Raw genomic sequence first — 16058 nt, 5'->3', positions numbered from 1 at the left:
ATATAGAGCAGTATAAACAAGTCATTGTCGGTATGAAATTTTAGTTTGTACTGACTTCACTAGTGTTTTTTATGTAGCGTGTTGTAAAATTAGGCAAATATCTAGATGAGTTGATGTACCCCCTGGAAGACCTCTGTGTACCCCCAGGGGTACACTTACCCCTGATTGAGAACCGCTGCTATAGAGAAACCCCAGCCACTGTAATATCACAGCAGCCCTTGGACTGGGTCTCTCCACGCCAATACACTGGCAGATCCTCTCCTGCATAGCAGCCTCTCACACCCGGCGGTCATCACGTTACCCAACATGTGCCCAACCCTGCCCTCCTCCCTCGGCTCCAATGAGGAGGGATTCTTGGCTGAGGCTGGCAGGACAGGCCCTGCATTTGCCATGTTGCTCTGGGCAAACCAATCCCAGGTAAACTTGAGTGGGAGGCTGTACCTACCAGTGGCTCTTTGCTTTTTCTCTCCCTATAAGCTTTGTCGTCTTCTCTCTTTTTCCTCAGACAGGCCAGACACGCTTGTGACATCTCCTGGAAGAAAGGGAGAGGGGAGGGGGAGGGGAGGGGAGAAAGAAGGTGCTTTTTTACAAACTGCTGCCAATGGCCACCCAACTGCCAGATTTCAGGGCCCAGTCCTGCCCTGCAGATGCTGGTACACCATCCCTGGCACTCGCTCACACAGATCCCAGGGCAGGAGGAGGCCCTCAGGCTTGTGGGTTTGGCAGCTACAGTGAGGCAGATGTCAGAGGGGCAAGGCCATGGGCCAGAGAAAAACAATGGCAGCTCAAGGGAGGGGGTGTGTGTGAGTGCAGCCCCAAACCACCAGCTCCAATCATCCCTCCCCGCAAACCGCCTTAATTCCAAACCCCTTCCCACCCCCGCAACTCGCCCCAGCTCCAAACATCTCTCCGCAGACCAGTTCTAAACACAGCCACCAATCAACACCCCAGCTCCAACCACTGCCCCATAAATCAACTCCCACATACCAGCTCCCTGGTCCCCCCACTATCAGACCTCAACCCCCCCCCCCAGTTAGAATCAGTGTCCAGCACAAATCCAACATCCAAATATCTCCCCCTCACACAACCCCACAAAGCTCCAGTCCCCTCAAACACCAGGCTTGCCACCTGCCCAGATTTTCCCCAGATGAGGGCTCAGCATCATCCCAGATGTTCTGGGGTTTGTACCGGAGAGGTGGCAACCCTAACCACCAGCACCCCCTAATCTGAAACATCCCAGCTCCAAACATCCCCGCCATGCCATCTCCACACCCAGCTCCCGCCCCCCACCAGCATGTCCCACACACCCCAGTTACAAACAGTGCCCCCAACAACCAGCTCCCAACCTCCCCCAGTGACACCCCCTAACCCTCCAGCTCCAACTCCCCCCACACCCCAGCGATAAGCACCCTCCTCGCACCTCCTAGCTCCAACCCCCCACTTCTGAACACCCTCCTCCCACAACAGCACCCGAGCATCCTCCAGCTCCGCACAACCCCCTTGGAGATCCGCTCCCCCAGCTGCCTCCAGGGGGTCCCCGCCGTGCTCCCCAGCTGCCCCCAGGGCTGCAGCAGGCTCCGGAGGATGGGCTCCTAGCACCGCGGGCAGCATTGGCCCTGCTCCGCTTCCTCCCAGCGCTGGGGCCCGGGGAGCGGCGCCTTGCATGCAGCAGCCGCCGGGTTTGAACTGCCAGGGCTCAGGGGAAGGTTTTGCAGTGGGACATGGGGGGGGGGGGGTCTCCTTGCCGGGGATTGGTAGGTGCCTGGGGCCTCTCCAAAGGTGTGTGTGGATCCAGCTGTAGTGAAAACCAAACCAAAACCGCCCCAGGCTGGGAAGCTCTCAGGCCGGGGGGGATGGGCAGGGAGTCCGGACACCTGGGTTCTATTCACAGCTGTGTGGGAACAAGGCTCCTTCCAGCCTGAGAAAGTCCCTGTGAGTGTTGCTACCCGACTTGGTATTGAAGGGCACAGGAAGGGGCTAAACCAGCTGGGCTCTAGCCGCTGATGCTGGGAGGGGAGAGAGGGAGGCAGGAGCTGCTGGGGGAAAAGGAAGAGGAATCGGAGCCCAGGCGGATCCTACATCTGAGTTAGTGCTAAAGCCTCGTGGAAGATGCTGCTACCTCTGTTGTGACCTGGGAGCCCGGGCTGAGCAGCTGCTTCAGCGGGGTCTGTGCAGGGGGAGACCTGCATTAACTCCCCTCTGTGCCCAGCCCAGGTGGGACTTTCTCCGGTGCTTGGAACCAGCCCCTGGGGCAGCCCCGGGCTCTGCCGACACCATCCCCGGAGCCGGAGCCTTCAGGTGAGGGGAGAGACCTGGGGGAAAGGGCTGGGGCCGGGCAGGGAAGTGACTTTGCACAGCCTCAGATCTGGCAGTCCCAGTCTCTTGTTATTTTATGCTTTTCTTAAAGCCCCAGGTCCTCTAGTCCAGTCCAGTGTTCTCAACCAGGGGCACATGGTATTCCTGGGGGTACGCAGAGGTCTTCCAGGGGGTAGATCAACTCCCCTAGCTATTTGCCTAGTTTTACAGCAGGCTACATAAAAAGCCTAGTGAAGTCGGTACAAGCTAAAACTTCATACAGACAAAATGAGAAAGGAAGCAATTTTTCAGTACTAGTGTGTGGTGACACTTTTGTATTTTTATGTCTGATTTTGTAAGTAAGTCATTTTTAAGTGAGGTGAAATTTGGGGGCATGCAAGACAAACCAACCTCCTGAAAGGGGGACAGTCATCTGGAAAGGCTGAGAGCCACTGGTCTGGTCCAGTGTTTCTCCCACTTTTTGGAGACTGATCTGCTGCCTTTCTAAACTGTGTCTGGGAGATCTCAGGGCAAACACTGCCCTTCTAGTCCAGGCATTAGGGTGTGACTCTCTGCTGTCATTAAAACTCAGCTGCTAGCCTTCATGGTTGCACAGAAAAGCTTGATGACTTGAGTGAAACCCAAAAGCCTGAATGCCCACAAACAGAATCTGCAATTTTTTTAATTTTTATTTTTAGCAAATGTCATGATTTTGAGGGTTTGGCTCACAATTTTGGGGTTGTCTGCACCAAGAGCCAAACTGCAGGAGAGAGCCGCTTCAGGGGGACCATGAATAAGCCTCAGTGGGCTATCCTGTTTTGTCAGAGGAGTTGTCAGGGAGGGGGTGAAAAATAAGACCGAGATGCAGGGAAAAGAAGATGTGTGGGAGAGACAACTTGAAATATGGCAGATTTAGCCATCTCTGTGCAGTTAGGGCAATAACATGGAGCGGTGAGAGAGAGTGTGTGTGGGGGTTTATTCCTTATTTACACATCTGACACCATTTCTGTCCTGTTGCCCCCCCACACACACCCGAGCCAGCTACTGCTTCCAGTGATCAGTAGGGCCCTACCAAATTCAGGGTCCATTTTGGTCAATTTCACGGTCATAGGATTTTAAAAATCGTAAATTTCATGATATCAGCTATATAAATCTGAAATTTCACAGTGTTGTAATTGTAGGAGTCCTGACCCAAAAAGGAGTTGTGGGGAGGTCACAAGGTTATTGTGGGGGGGGGGGCGGGGGTTGCAGTACTGCTACCCTTACTTCTGCACTGCTGCTGGTGAGGCGGCTTCGGAGCTGGGTGCCCGACCAATAGCCGCAGCTCTCCAGCTGCCCAGTTCTGAAGGCAGAGCAGAAATAAAGGTGACAATACCATGAACCCTGCAAAAAATAACCTTGCGGACCCCCCTGCAACTCTCTTTTGGGTCAAGACCCCCAAAGTGAGAAACACTGATCTTCCCTCCCCCGCCCCTCATGAAATCTGGGTAGAAGCACACAAAAGACCCGATTTCATGGGGGAAGACCAAATTTCATGGTCCATGACACGTTTTTCATGGCCGTGAATTTAGTAGGGCCCTAGTGATAAGCCATGGGGTTCCCATAGAGTTCCACAGGGATGGGTAAACGTCCCCAGTATGAAAACATTGCCAGGGCTAATGTGGACCAGAAATCTTTAATTCCTGGTTTTCAGAGGTTTACACAGAGTTGATTCAATGGTCTGGAAGCACATGAGGTGGGTCAGTCACCTTAGCTCTGTGTTAACAAAGTTTTTTTGGGCAGTGAAATTTCCCTTTGCTATGCGGAGGGTTTAAAAATGTCTTTGGGAGAGTCTGGATCTGGGGTGTAATAAAGTGACCAAGTGATTTCCCAGCCAGGCAGAGTCTCTCTGCAGGGAAAGAGCCTGTTGAGAATTGGGGTCTGAAATGGACTAAAACTCCTTCTGCAATTATCCCAATCACTCCTCTTGCCCGGACAGGCTGCAGAATAACATCCACGTTTCGCTCCAGATTGTCCCATTCTCCCGAGGGGCTGGGTAAAGGAATGGCTGTGGTGAAGCCAATTCAGGTAGGGGATTTCTCAGGGACCTGTCCTGAAGGGACCAGGGCAGAAAATACACAGAGGAGAAAGAGAGGGGGACAGGGTGTGAGAGAAACCTGCTGGGACTTGTTGGATCTGGGTCCTGGTTTATAGGAACGGGCCCATTGCAAGGGGGCAGAATTCCCCCAATTTATGGAACAGTAAACAAACCCCTGGAGAGAAACTGGGAAACTTGCTAGCCTCTCCGTGTGGAAGCTTGAGCCCAGTAGCCAGAGGCTACTATGAAATATGAAGGGGCCACCCAGCTGTGAGGCCCAGGGGAGCTGCCCTATCCCCTCACATCCAGCAGCTAGCAATGGGGAGCGTTTGTGTTTGCCCGCATAAAAAACGTTTTTGCCTCAGAAATGCTGCAGTTCTGCCTTTTACCCACCAGAGGCCATTGTGGTGCCAGAACAAATTTAGTTTATGCGGGAAAATACCAAATTCTCTGCCCAGTGCAGCAGAATTCTCCCAGGAGTAGAGTTTATCACAGCCCCCTGCCCCCGCATCCAGCTCAGGACAGAGAGGGGCACCCAGGGCTGCTGGGGGATCACAGACTGGGGTTCAGAATGGGACAGACTGGAGCATGGGCTCAGGAGTGGGGTGACGGTGTTGAGTCTGGGGACAGGGGAGGGGGACTGCAGAGACCCATAGGGATGAGACGTGCAGGGATGGGGCAGACGTGCCTGGGGTCAGCCAGGGGCTGCATGGGGGAGGCTTCCAAACACCCTAACAATCCCCCTCCCCCCCAGCAAAGAAAAAACACATACCCACACCCAACACCCTCCAGGTTCACTCCTAGGCTCCTTCCCTCTCCCTCAGCTCTTCCGTTACCCTTGACTCCCCTAAACCTTTGCACTACTTCTGACAGGTGCAGGAAATACAGTTCATTTCAATTTAAATGAATTACACTAAGTTCTGTATTAATATGCCTCATAAGGAATCTATTTGTACAAAAAAAAAATTACCAGAATCTTTTTTTTTCTTTTTTGGATCTGCATTGTTACAGACATACTTACTGACAGATATTTTGAAATAAATTACCAAAATATTTGTAACTGGCATGATTATATTGTGTTATTTTGACAAATAAAATATGCAGAATTTTGCATTGTGTGCAGAATTTTTTTTTTTTTTTTTTTTGGTGCAGAATTCCCCCAGGAGTATTGATTGTTAGAAGCTGTAGGGTCTGCGATGTGCCCAATTTGGCTTCTGCTCAGGTCCTTTCCTGGTATCCTAGGCTGTAGGGGATTGGGCCCGTAGTCCCCTGGTCTGGTGAGAGAGAGACTTTCAGCTCTATACCTTTTCCCATGGGACAGGGGAGTCAGAAACCTAAGGGAGATCCTACTTCATATCCACCCCCCATAATTTACATGGGGGCAGAAGCTTCATCTTCAGCTGTCTGTATTCACTGTCTCACACAGAACCCCAATTCCCCTCCCTTCCTGGGACTAGCTCCATCTGTGGGGTGGGCCCTGGCCTCTGCAGGTTTAGAAACAGGCAGGGACTTAATATCAGAGCTGGGTCTGAGTTAGCATGTCCCCCAGAAACTCCTACTGAGGTGCAATATCTCTCCATACAGACATCTGCCTCTCCCATGGGGGTGGGGGTCAGTGACCACATTCTCCTACATTCACATGTCACACACACAGCATGGGGGCTGGTTAAAATCAGGGAATGTTCTTTGTGACTGATATTCTACAAATATATAATGCATCCTGATCTTGCCTGATTTCACTCCCTGGGCAGGATTTCTCCTTCCCAAATCTGATGTGATCGTCCGGCTGGAAAGAGGGGAAGAGCTGTGGGTCCCGGATCTTCAGGGCTCTGCAGAGAGGGAGATGTTGAGAGGTACCTGCACAGGTGGGGAACCAGTGAAGTGGATGTAGGGAACCATCAGCTGAGATTCGCTCAAAGACCTCGTGAGCTCTCCCAGTTCTGCCCCACCATCTCTTACGCCCAGCATGTGCCATACCCTCATGGCAGACGTCACTCATGGCTTCCACCGATCCTGACTGACATCTAGCAATAGCTCCCCACTGACCTCTCTTTCTAGTGTCTAAATCAGGTTCCTTTTTTTCTCAACCACCCCAGTGATTACTGTGTTTCATTTCCCCAACCCCCCCAATTTGCTATTCCCTTTCTGAGCCTTCCTTTCTCCCCAGTGAAGGGAAGGACTCATGTCTGGATTCTCTATCCCGGCAGGTGATGGGACGGTGAGTGAGAAGCAGGAGAGAAATCCTCAGCAGGATGGTCCTGAGCAAGCAGAACCACATGGGACATTATCAGGAAGAGCTGAAGGGCATGTCTCCCAGTACCCCGAGCGGGGAGAAGGCTGTGGGATTGAGCACAGGCCAAAGAGGCAGCAGGGAAATCATCCATCGGAGAAAGGTGGCAAATCCAACAATGGTGTGGGAGGTTGCAAGGGCCTCAAGGAAACGCCAGCCCAGCTGAGCAACCCAGAGGGGGAGAGAAGACACACGTGTACGGAGTGCGGGAAGAGCTTCAAACGGAGCTCCAACCTTATCACCCATTGGAGGATCCACACCGGGGAGAGGCCCTACAAATGCTTCGACTGCGGGGAAAGCTTCAACGTGAGCTCCAACCTCATTGCACACCGGAGACTCCACACGGGGGAGAAACCTTACACGTGCCCCGACTGTGGAAAAAACTTCATCGTGAGCTCGCAGCTCACTATACACCAGAGGATCCACACGGGAGAGCGACCCTATCGGTGTCCCGAGTGCGGGAAAAGCTACATCCAGAGCTCAGCCCTGGTTAAGCATCGGAGAACCCACATGGCAGAAAAACCCTACAAGTGCCCCGAATGCACAAAAAGCTTCACTGTGAGCACCGCCCTCATTAGGCACCAGAGACTGCACACGGGCGAGCAATCCCATATATGCCCCGAGTGCGGAAAAAGCTTCGGTGTAAACTCAGACCTTACCCGACACCAGAGACTGCACACAGGAGAGAGGCCGTATAAATGCCTGCACTGTGGGAGAAGCTACACGCAAAGCTCAGCTCTGATTAGGCATCAGAGAGTCCATACAGGAGAAAAGCCTTATAAATGCCCCAGTTGCGAGAAGAGCTTCAGCCAAAGGTCAAATCAGATTAAACACCAGAGAATCCACACAGGAGAAAAACCGTATCGATGCAGCGAATGTGGAAAATTTTTTAGTACCAGCTCAAATCTCGTAACACATCAGAGACTCCACACTAGAGGCTATTAGGGCTGACCAATGTAGATAACTTACATTTGTCAGTTGCCATCTTGGGTGTTGGTTTAACCAGGCAAGACCAATCCAAATCATCTGGCCGGTGCGGATTCTGCCTAGCTCTGCAGCCCCTCTGCCAGCCTCTACAATTCTGGATACTGCCTATACACTCTGGTCTCAATACCACCCCTGTGAAAGCTCAGAGCTCCTCCGCTTGCCAGGGATTTAGGTGGAGCATCTCTGCATTCTTGGCCCCATCTCCGCACACTGGTGGGCATACGCCCAGATACCCCTGGGTAAACTGTGGGTTAGGCTCTGTCTCCATCATGTAACCAAATACCACCCCCAAAAGAGTCTTAAAGATACCAGATGGGAGCCACCTTCTGGGGTTGAGGGTTCTTCCTCCTGCCTTGGTCTTAGGTCCTCCTCCAGCTCTGTTCTTCCTGTGTAAACCCAGTATAGTGTAAAGGGATTGGGAAGTGTTCCGTTAAATTGTATGTGAGGGCCTTTGCTGACCCTCACTGTCTTCAAGACCAGAACAGTGGTATAGGTATGTACCGAGGTCTTGCATGTTGAATATATGTACAAAACACAGCTATTTGGACTCCACTGTGCTTGTGTAGTTTCTCCACATTACGTATGTTACGTAAAGAGCAAAAGACATAACAGCTGTAGAAAGGATGGGATCCTAATCCAGGAATAGAGTGAAATAGACAGTGACTGCACTTAAGAACAGCCATACTGGGTCAGACCAATGGTTCATCTAGCCTAGTATCCTGTCTTCCCACAGTGGCCAATTCCAGGTGCTTCAGGGATAATGAACAGAACATGTAGTCATCAAGTGATCCATCCCTTGTCACCCATTCAGCTTCTGGCAAACAGAGGCTAGGGATACCATCCCTGCCCATCCTGGCTAATAGCCATTGATGGACCTATCCTCCAAGAACTTATCTAGTTCTTTTTTTAACCCTGTTATAGTCTTGGCCTTCAGAATATCCCCTGGCAAAGAGTTCCACAGTTTGACTGTGCCTTGTGTGAAGAAATACTTCCTTTTGTTTGTTTTAAACCTGCTTCCTATTAATTTAATTTGGTGACCCCTAGTTCTTGTGTCATGAGACGGAATAAGTAACACTTCCTTATTTTCTTTCCCCACACCAGTCATGATTTTATAGATCTCTATCTTATCACCCGTTAGTCGTCTCTTTTCCAGGCTGAAAAATCACAGTCTTATTAATCTCTTCTCATACGGAAGCTGTTCCATACCCCTAATCATTTTTGTTGCCCTTTTCTGAACCTTTTCCAGTTCCAATATATCTTTTTTGAGATGGAGCAACCACATCTGCACACAGTATTCAAGATGTGGTTGTACCATGGATTTATATAGAGGCAAAATGATATTTTCTGTCTTGTTATCTATCCCTTTCCTAATGATTCCCAATATTCTGTCAGCTTTTTTGACTGCCGCTGTGCACTGAGTGGATGTTTTCAGAGAAAACTTGCTGGGACTGTAAGTTAACTGCTCATTTAGAGAGTTGTTTTGTTTTTTTTTTAAGTCAAAAATATGTGGCTGTTTGGGGGAAATGGATTTGTTTGATAGCACACCTGTAGCGAGAGACTGGAACAATCTATAATTTCTAATAACATAACTGATGAAAGACAGGTGGCGCCTGTTAAACCCACCAAAAAATAACCATTGCTGAGATGGTGGAAACACTATAAAGATCTAGGTCATCTGGCAAGGCCTACCAATGCAAATCCTTGCTAGGAGTTTTGTGTAGTGGCCGGGGATTGATACATACAGTAAAAGCTTTGTTATCTGGCACTTTATCAACTGCAAAGCTCTATTAACCGGTATTTCTGATCTCTCCCAATAGAAATCTTCAGTCTAGTAACCGGGACTAGTTTACTGCCCAGGAGGTTATGCAATTGCACATCCTGCACTCTACTTTTATGCAAAAGAGGCAGAAGACAAGTCAGCAAGCAGATATCAGGAATTTATTCAAAAAAGCAGCTTACAGGGTGTGTCATAGGGTCATTACAGATTCAGCCCAATCTCCTACACCTTCCACATCTACAGTGATAATTGATGTTGATAATGCTGACCGTGAGGCACTGCAAGATCCTGAAGTGCCTTCTGAATCATCAAGGAAAGATTAAATTATGTTCAGTATAGCTTTAGTGTTCAGTGTATTTTTAGTGATCTGGGTGTATGCATTGCACTGCTCATAGTGATATGTAGTGTCATAAGATAACCTTCTGTATAGAAAACTTTCCCTGTATACACCTAAGTGCTTCAAAAAACCAAGCACTCTGCAGTGCAGTACTATCTGTATACTCTTTTATACTTTATTCATTTTATTGTATTCTAATTCTTTGAAAATTGGCATTCCATTGGTAAGTATAACACTTAGTTCACGGGAAGTTTTGATTAACCAGCACCCCCATTCTCCCAACATGCCGGATAACATAGCTTTTACTGTAAATGGCAAAACAATGCAAACCTTGTAAGCGAAACATAACACACTATTGAACATGATCCTTGGGAATAGTCCACTACTGTGTGACAGTGAATCCACAGAGACTGTGCTGGGCTACTTGGGAGATATGTTTTTGGTAGCAATAGATGCCCATTCTAAGTGGCTGGAAATATTCTGTTTGAATTCAGTTTGTTCGGCTCAGATGGTAGAAATTTTAAGACTGTTATAGTTGTCGAGGACAGAAGGTCCTGAGCAGATTGTAAGTGACAATAGAACCAATTAAAGAACATAAGAACGGCCATACTGGGTCAGACCAAAGGTCCATCTAACCCAGTATCCTGTCCTCTGATAGTGGCCAATGCCAGGTGCCCCAGAGGGAATGAACAGAACAGGTGATCAAGTGAGTCGTCCCCTGTCACCCATTCCCAGCTTCTGGAAAACAGAGGCTAGGGACATCATTCCTGACCATTCTGGCTAATAGCCATTAATGGACCTGACCTTCAAGAACTTACCTAGTTCTTTTTTGACCCCGTTATAGTCTTGGCCTTCACAACATCCTCTGGCAAGGAGTTCCACAGGTTGACTGTGCATTGTGTGAAAAAATACTGCCTTTTGTTTCTTTTAAACCTGCTGCCTATTAATTTTATTTGGTGACCCCTAATTCTTGTGTTAAGAGAAGGTGTAAATAACACTTCCTTATTTACTTTCTCCACATCCAGTCATGATTTTATAGACCTCTATCAGATCCCCCCTTAGTTGTCTCTTTTCCAAGCTGAAATGTCCCAGTCTTATTCTTTCCTCATACGGCAGCTGTTCCATACCCCTAATTCATATCCAAAGAGTTTAAAGTGTATGTCAGATAAATAGTATCAGACATATCACATCAGCGTTTCACCATCTTGCCACACAGGGATTACCGGAATGGTTTATCCAGCCATTCAAGCAAGTGATTTGTGTTATGCCTCTGGATAAAGGTAACTTACAACACAAGACTGTGAATTTTCCCTTGGCCTATAGAAATGCAATAAGTACTGCAACAAATCAAACTTGAGTGATGTTGCTGATGAGACATCATTTAATGTCTGGACTGGACTTGTTAAAGCCCGAGGGACATTTATAAGATACCGTCTGATCAACTGGGGGCAAAAAGTCATCCTGGATTGCGCAGTTTTCATGTGTGAAAAAGTGTCTTAGTAAGAGACTACAGAGATAATTTATGGAAGCCTGAAGTCACTGACCAGCGCACTGTCTAGTGGGTAGAAGTGGCACCAAACAGGTCATGGAGAAGATATCAGCACCAGGTTTTTAGCACACATTCCCCAGGATGTCCTACCCCAGTGATGCCTGTTGAAAATAGCCCACCTATGATACAGCCGCAGCCACAGACTCGTGATAGCACCAGTGAGTCTCACGTCCCAGTTTCTACTACAAGTGACCCTAACATTACACAGCAGGAAGGTGTTGCTGATACAGCTCTCCAGAAAACACAGGTTTCAGAGTAACAGCCGTGTTCGTCTGTATTCGCAAAAAGAAAAGGAGTACTTGTGGCACCTTAGAGACTAACCAATTTATTAGAGCATGAGCTTTCGTGAGTTACAGCTCACTTCCTCAGATGCATATCGTGGAAACTGCAGCAGGCTTTATATATACACAGAGAATATGAAACAATACCTCCTCCCACCAGAAAACACAGGCACTGTTCCAGAGGCTGTCGTGTTGCCTGTGAAACGTCATCTAGACAAGGAAGTCATAAACCACCCCTCAGACTGAATTTGTAGCATGTTGTATATCGAGTGATAGCAGGAGTGAGAATACATTTTGTAACTTTTCTATAATATTATGTTAAGGGAGGAGGAGAATATACTGTAGGTGATTCCTTTAAATGGTTTGTGAGCCCTCGAGTGGCGCTCACAGTGTTCTATGCTTTAGGAGCAGTCAGAAACCACTTGGAGCAGCAGTGTGTGTGTAACTGGGCCTTTCCTGTTTGGATAGATTTAGTTAACAATGGTTACTGGGGACACCCCACTGTGCCCCTGCGGTTTCTCCATGCGCAAAGGCTCCAAAACAGCCCAGGAGGAGGGGGAGGAAGGCCCTTGTTTAAAACTTTTTAGCTCCATGATTAGGGTACTGACTTGGGTTGTGGGAGGCCTCCTGGTTCCAGTCTTTTCTCTGCCTGACGAGAAGAAGGGATCTGATCAGTGATCTGCCACCACTAGACTATAGAGCAATTCTCACGTTTTCTTTGGCCTCATTGATTGAATTAAAGTGGAACAACTTCCGTAGGAGACGACCTCCCCCCCTCATCAGAATATCCCATAGCCTGGTGGTTAGAGCTCTCACCTGAGCAGTAGCCGATCTCTTCTCCTCACTAGATAGAAGGGGGACTTGAACCTCTGTCTCCTAGGTGAGTGCCCTAACCACTGGGCTAAAGGGACAGCATCTTCTTGATTGCTCCCTGCAGGCGCATGCCTGTCTCTCCCAAGCTCACGCATCGCTCTGGGGCTGAGGCGCCTGGACACACAGAGAGCAGCGGCAGCAGTGTGCATGCCCAGAGGGAACTTGTACAGCAAAAAGCTCGGTGCCGAGTGAGTTTAGGCACCTACAGGGTTGGGCAGCAGTTGAATAGGGGTTTTGTGGATTGCAGCGGCTTCTAAAAATGGGATTTAGGCATCTAAATCTGCAGGTTAGGAGCCTAAATACCTCTGTAGATCTAAGTCTGACTCTCTGCCCCACTTCCCCCCCCCACCACACACACACACACCAGAGACATCCCCACAGGAATAGAAGTCTCAGCCGGGATACTTCTGTAAAATGCACCCTGTTCACTGGCTCCCCTGAACCCAAGCTCTCTGCATTTCCTGCACTCAGAGCGTTGATTTTTATGACTGGATCTCAACATCTCTCATGGAGCGCCTGCACTTTTCTACCAGCTTTAAAAAGCTGGCCTGTTGCTGGTTCCTAGGCAGTGGGGGAAGTTTTGCTTTTATTTCCTGGTTTTAATTAATAAAGTAGAATTTAGTTTGTCAAACTCCCGGAGTTGTCGATGTTGGATAATGAGCAAAAATGGCCCTTAATAGAGTTGGCAGGTTCCTGGGAAGTCTCTTTGGTGCTTTATTTCCCCAACCCTGGAACCCATCCACTGCAGATCCCCAGAACAGGAGCAGGGGATTGTTAACAGTAGCCCTGTAAATACAAATGTTGGGCTGCCTGCTGCCTCCGTGGCTGGCTTTGCAGGCCCCAGATATGCCTTAGTGCATATTAGCTGGCTGTGGGGAAAGAGCTCTGAGGTAGGGAACGTGGGGACTCAGTGGAAAGCACTGGTCCTGATTGTCTCTCCAGGTTGTTGGGCTGAAGATGGAGGGTTTATGACAAAACCCAGTGTTACATTAATGTTTGTTAATTACAAGGACAACATTTGCTATTTTACATCAACATGGGATATTTAGATAGAAAAATGTGCAAATGTTTTGTGAAAATATTAATAAATAGAAAAGGATTGAAATCTGGGTGGGGATTTTTATATAAAAATTCAATAACTGAGAAAAGGGAAAATATCTGATGGCTATTACAGTAACATTTGATTCTTGGAGAGACGCACTAGAGATGGAGAGGCTATCTCCGGATTAAATCATTGTAAAGAGCAGCAATATCAGAGCATTGATATCAGTATTACCTACACACACCACTAAAGAATGTTATTAAGGTTGCTCAGGCAAGCACTCATAGCTGGGATGGGGCAGCAGAGGGCAGTGGTACTTCTGCCCCCTGGTACATATGCATTAATGCAGTCTAGCGACAGGAACAGATTCTGCACTGTTCATTAATGCATGACCTTGCCTCACCCAGTCCTTTGGCCTGGAAGACCACTGCACTCCCCAGAGCAGGATTCTTAAATTAAGAATAAATGCCCCCCTCTCCCCTGTGTCACCCACTCTTCTCCTCTCCCTGTTATTTCCCTAACTCCCTGTCTCTCTCCTCTTGAGCTGGGAGACTGGGTCCTCTCTCCTCCTGGAGCTGGATCAGTTCTTGCAGGCGCTCAGGGGAGCAGAGCCCCGGGGCGTCAGTGAGGGCAGCAGCTCTGCGATTTTATATACACAGAGAACATGAAACAATGGGTGTTACCATACACACTGTAACGAGAGTGATCAGGCAAGGTGAGCTATTATAAAACCCATTGTTTCATGTTCTCTGTGTATATAAAATCTCCCCACTGTATTTTTCACTACATGCATCCGATGAAGTGAGCTGTAGCTCATGAAAGCTTACGCTCAAATAAATGTGTTAGTCTCTAAGGTGCCACAAGTCCTCCTTTTCTTTTTGCGGATACAGACTAACACGGCTGCTACTCTGAAACCTGTCGTTATATCCAGGGTTGACAGTTTGGTTCAATGGCTCTCAGCACCCTGACTGTACAAATTGTTCCAACGCCCCTGGAGAGGAGGGGCCGCTGGTGTAGAGTCACTTCCCAGCCCAGCCCCAGCCCTTTCTCCCGGGTCTCTCCCCTCACCTGCAGGCTCCGGCTCAGCCTGGGCGGGGTTCATACATCACAAAAGAAGCAGCAGCAAATAAAGCTGAGCAGATGCTCTGCTGATCCCTTGGCACTAACCAGAGCCCTTTAGTGGCCATAGAGATGCTGCTGTGCAGCTGTTAACACAGCTGAGATTGTTTCTCAGCTGCATTCAGTTCATTCATTGCTGTCACTAGTAGGGTGACCAGCTGGCCCGTTTTTTGGGACTTTTTCTTATATAGGTACCTATTACCCCCCACCCCGTCCCGTTTTTTTCACAGTTGCTTTGTGGTCATCCTAGTCACTAGGGCTCTTTGTTAATTATTGCTAAGGCTGAGGAGGCTGCTCGTGCTCAGGATATTGGGGGTTGAGTTTCCTGGCTCAGATGCTGCTGTGTCCTCCATTGAGATCTGAGCTCCCCCCCAGGGCAGCTGTTTCAGGGACAGACCTTCATTAACGCTTCCTCTGTGTCCAGCCCAGGTGGGAACTTTCCCCTGGGGCAGCCCCGGGCTCTGCCAACACCAGCCCCTGAGTCGTAGCCTGCCGGTGAGGGGAGAGACCTGGGGGAAAGGGCTGGGACTGGGGCTGGGCAGGAAAGTGACTCTGCATAAACCGCAGGAGCACCATTAAGGGGAGGGGGGGTTCCTTCTTCGTAAGCCTCCCGCACAAAACTGCTCACTTTTATTTTCAGTGTAACAGTCAGTGCTTCCCTTAGACGTTTCAGTTGCTCCTGATGGAAATCAGAGGAAGATACTGGCCATACCTCTGCTTCTCACTCAGCAAACAAAATGTTTTCTTTCTAGGATTAGTCTTTGTACCCTGGGAATTTTTTTTTCTTAATAACATCTAAGATTTAGTGTCATATTATATTTTCATTAGGAACAGTTAAGAATCATCCGGTTGGGTCACTGTAGATACATACTCAGGATTTCTATATTACCTTATAAAACTGAACATTTTCCAGAGGTTAAAACAGGCTTTAAGCTCAGTAAATGCAAGATCAATTTTTAAGTTCATTTTTATGTTTTGAATCCTTACATCTTTAGTACCTTGAACTAGAGTGTGTTTTCATTTGTGCTGGAGAAATATCAAATGCATTGTTTAAATAGATTACAATGTTAAGACTTTATTTCTTATTATTGAATAACATAATTGGAAAAGAAAACAGGTTGCCATTGGAAAAGGGTGATAATATTTTATCTACTGGAAATACACCTTCAGATGTATTACAGCTGATAGGAAATCCATGTTCGCCAATCTATTGTAATCTTTTCTTTCCAATGATCACTTTAAAAGCTTTTTGGCTTTTCCTTTTTTTTTAAGCTAGTGCCACAATGAATTTCTTCTCTAGTTTGTTAGTTATTCCATGTTTCAGAAGAATGTTTGAGGGGAAACTCAACTACTTTAGACTTCATAACTTTTTGATGAGAAATGAGATACAAATTAAGACTGCATATATTTGCTTGAGTATAATTTTCCAAA

General features: G+C 48.1%; 2 protein-coding genes across 2 annotated transcripts in view; one reads left to right on the top strand and one right to left on the bottom strand.

Moving 5' to 3' along the window:
• Positions 1 to 1870, bottom strand: part of LOC311530554 (uncharacterized protein) — a 37486-nt gene extending 35616 nt beyond the window's left edge. Inside the window, exons 1-2 of the mRNA XM_084647316.1 lie at positions 1746 to 1870; positions 446 to 532 (exon numbers count right to left, since the gene is read on the bottom strand). The gene's annotated coding sequence lies outside the window, so the exon portion shown is untranslated. The remainder of the gene's footprint in view (positions 1 to 445; positions 533 to 1745) is intronic.
• Positions 1871 to 2196: 326 nt separating this feature from the next.
• LOC311530628 (uncharacterized protein) lies at positions 2197 to 15652 on the top strand. The gene is made up of 3 exons (XM_084647458.1): positions 2197 to 2298; positions 6124 to 6237; positions 6580 to 15652. Exons 2-3 carry the CDS (start codon positions 6216 to 6218, stop codon positions 7605 to 7607), a joined length of 1050 nt encoding a protein of 349 aa, XP_084503584.1. The 5' UTR covers positions 2197 to 2298; positions 6124 to 6215; the 3' UTR covers positions 7608 to 15652.
• The last annotated feature ends 406 nt before the right edge of the window (positions 15653 to 16058 follow it).

This window comes from Lepidochelys olivacea (genome assembly GCF_965140295.1).
Source record: "Lepidochelys olivacea isolate rLepOli2 genome assembly, chromosome: 14".
NCBI lineage: Eukaryota > Metazoa > Chordata > Testudines > Cheloniidae > Lepidochelys > Lepidochelys olivacea.
Note: the sequence above shows the minus strand (reverse complement) of the source record. Positions and strands in the feature narration are given on the sequence as shown.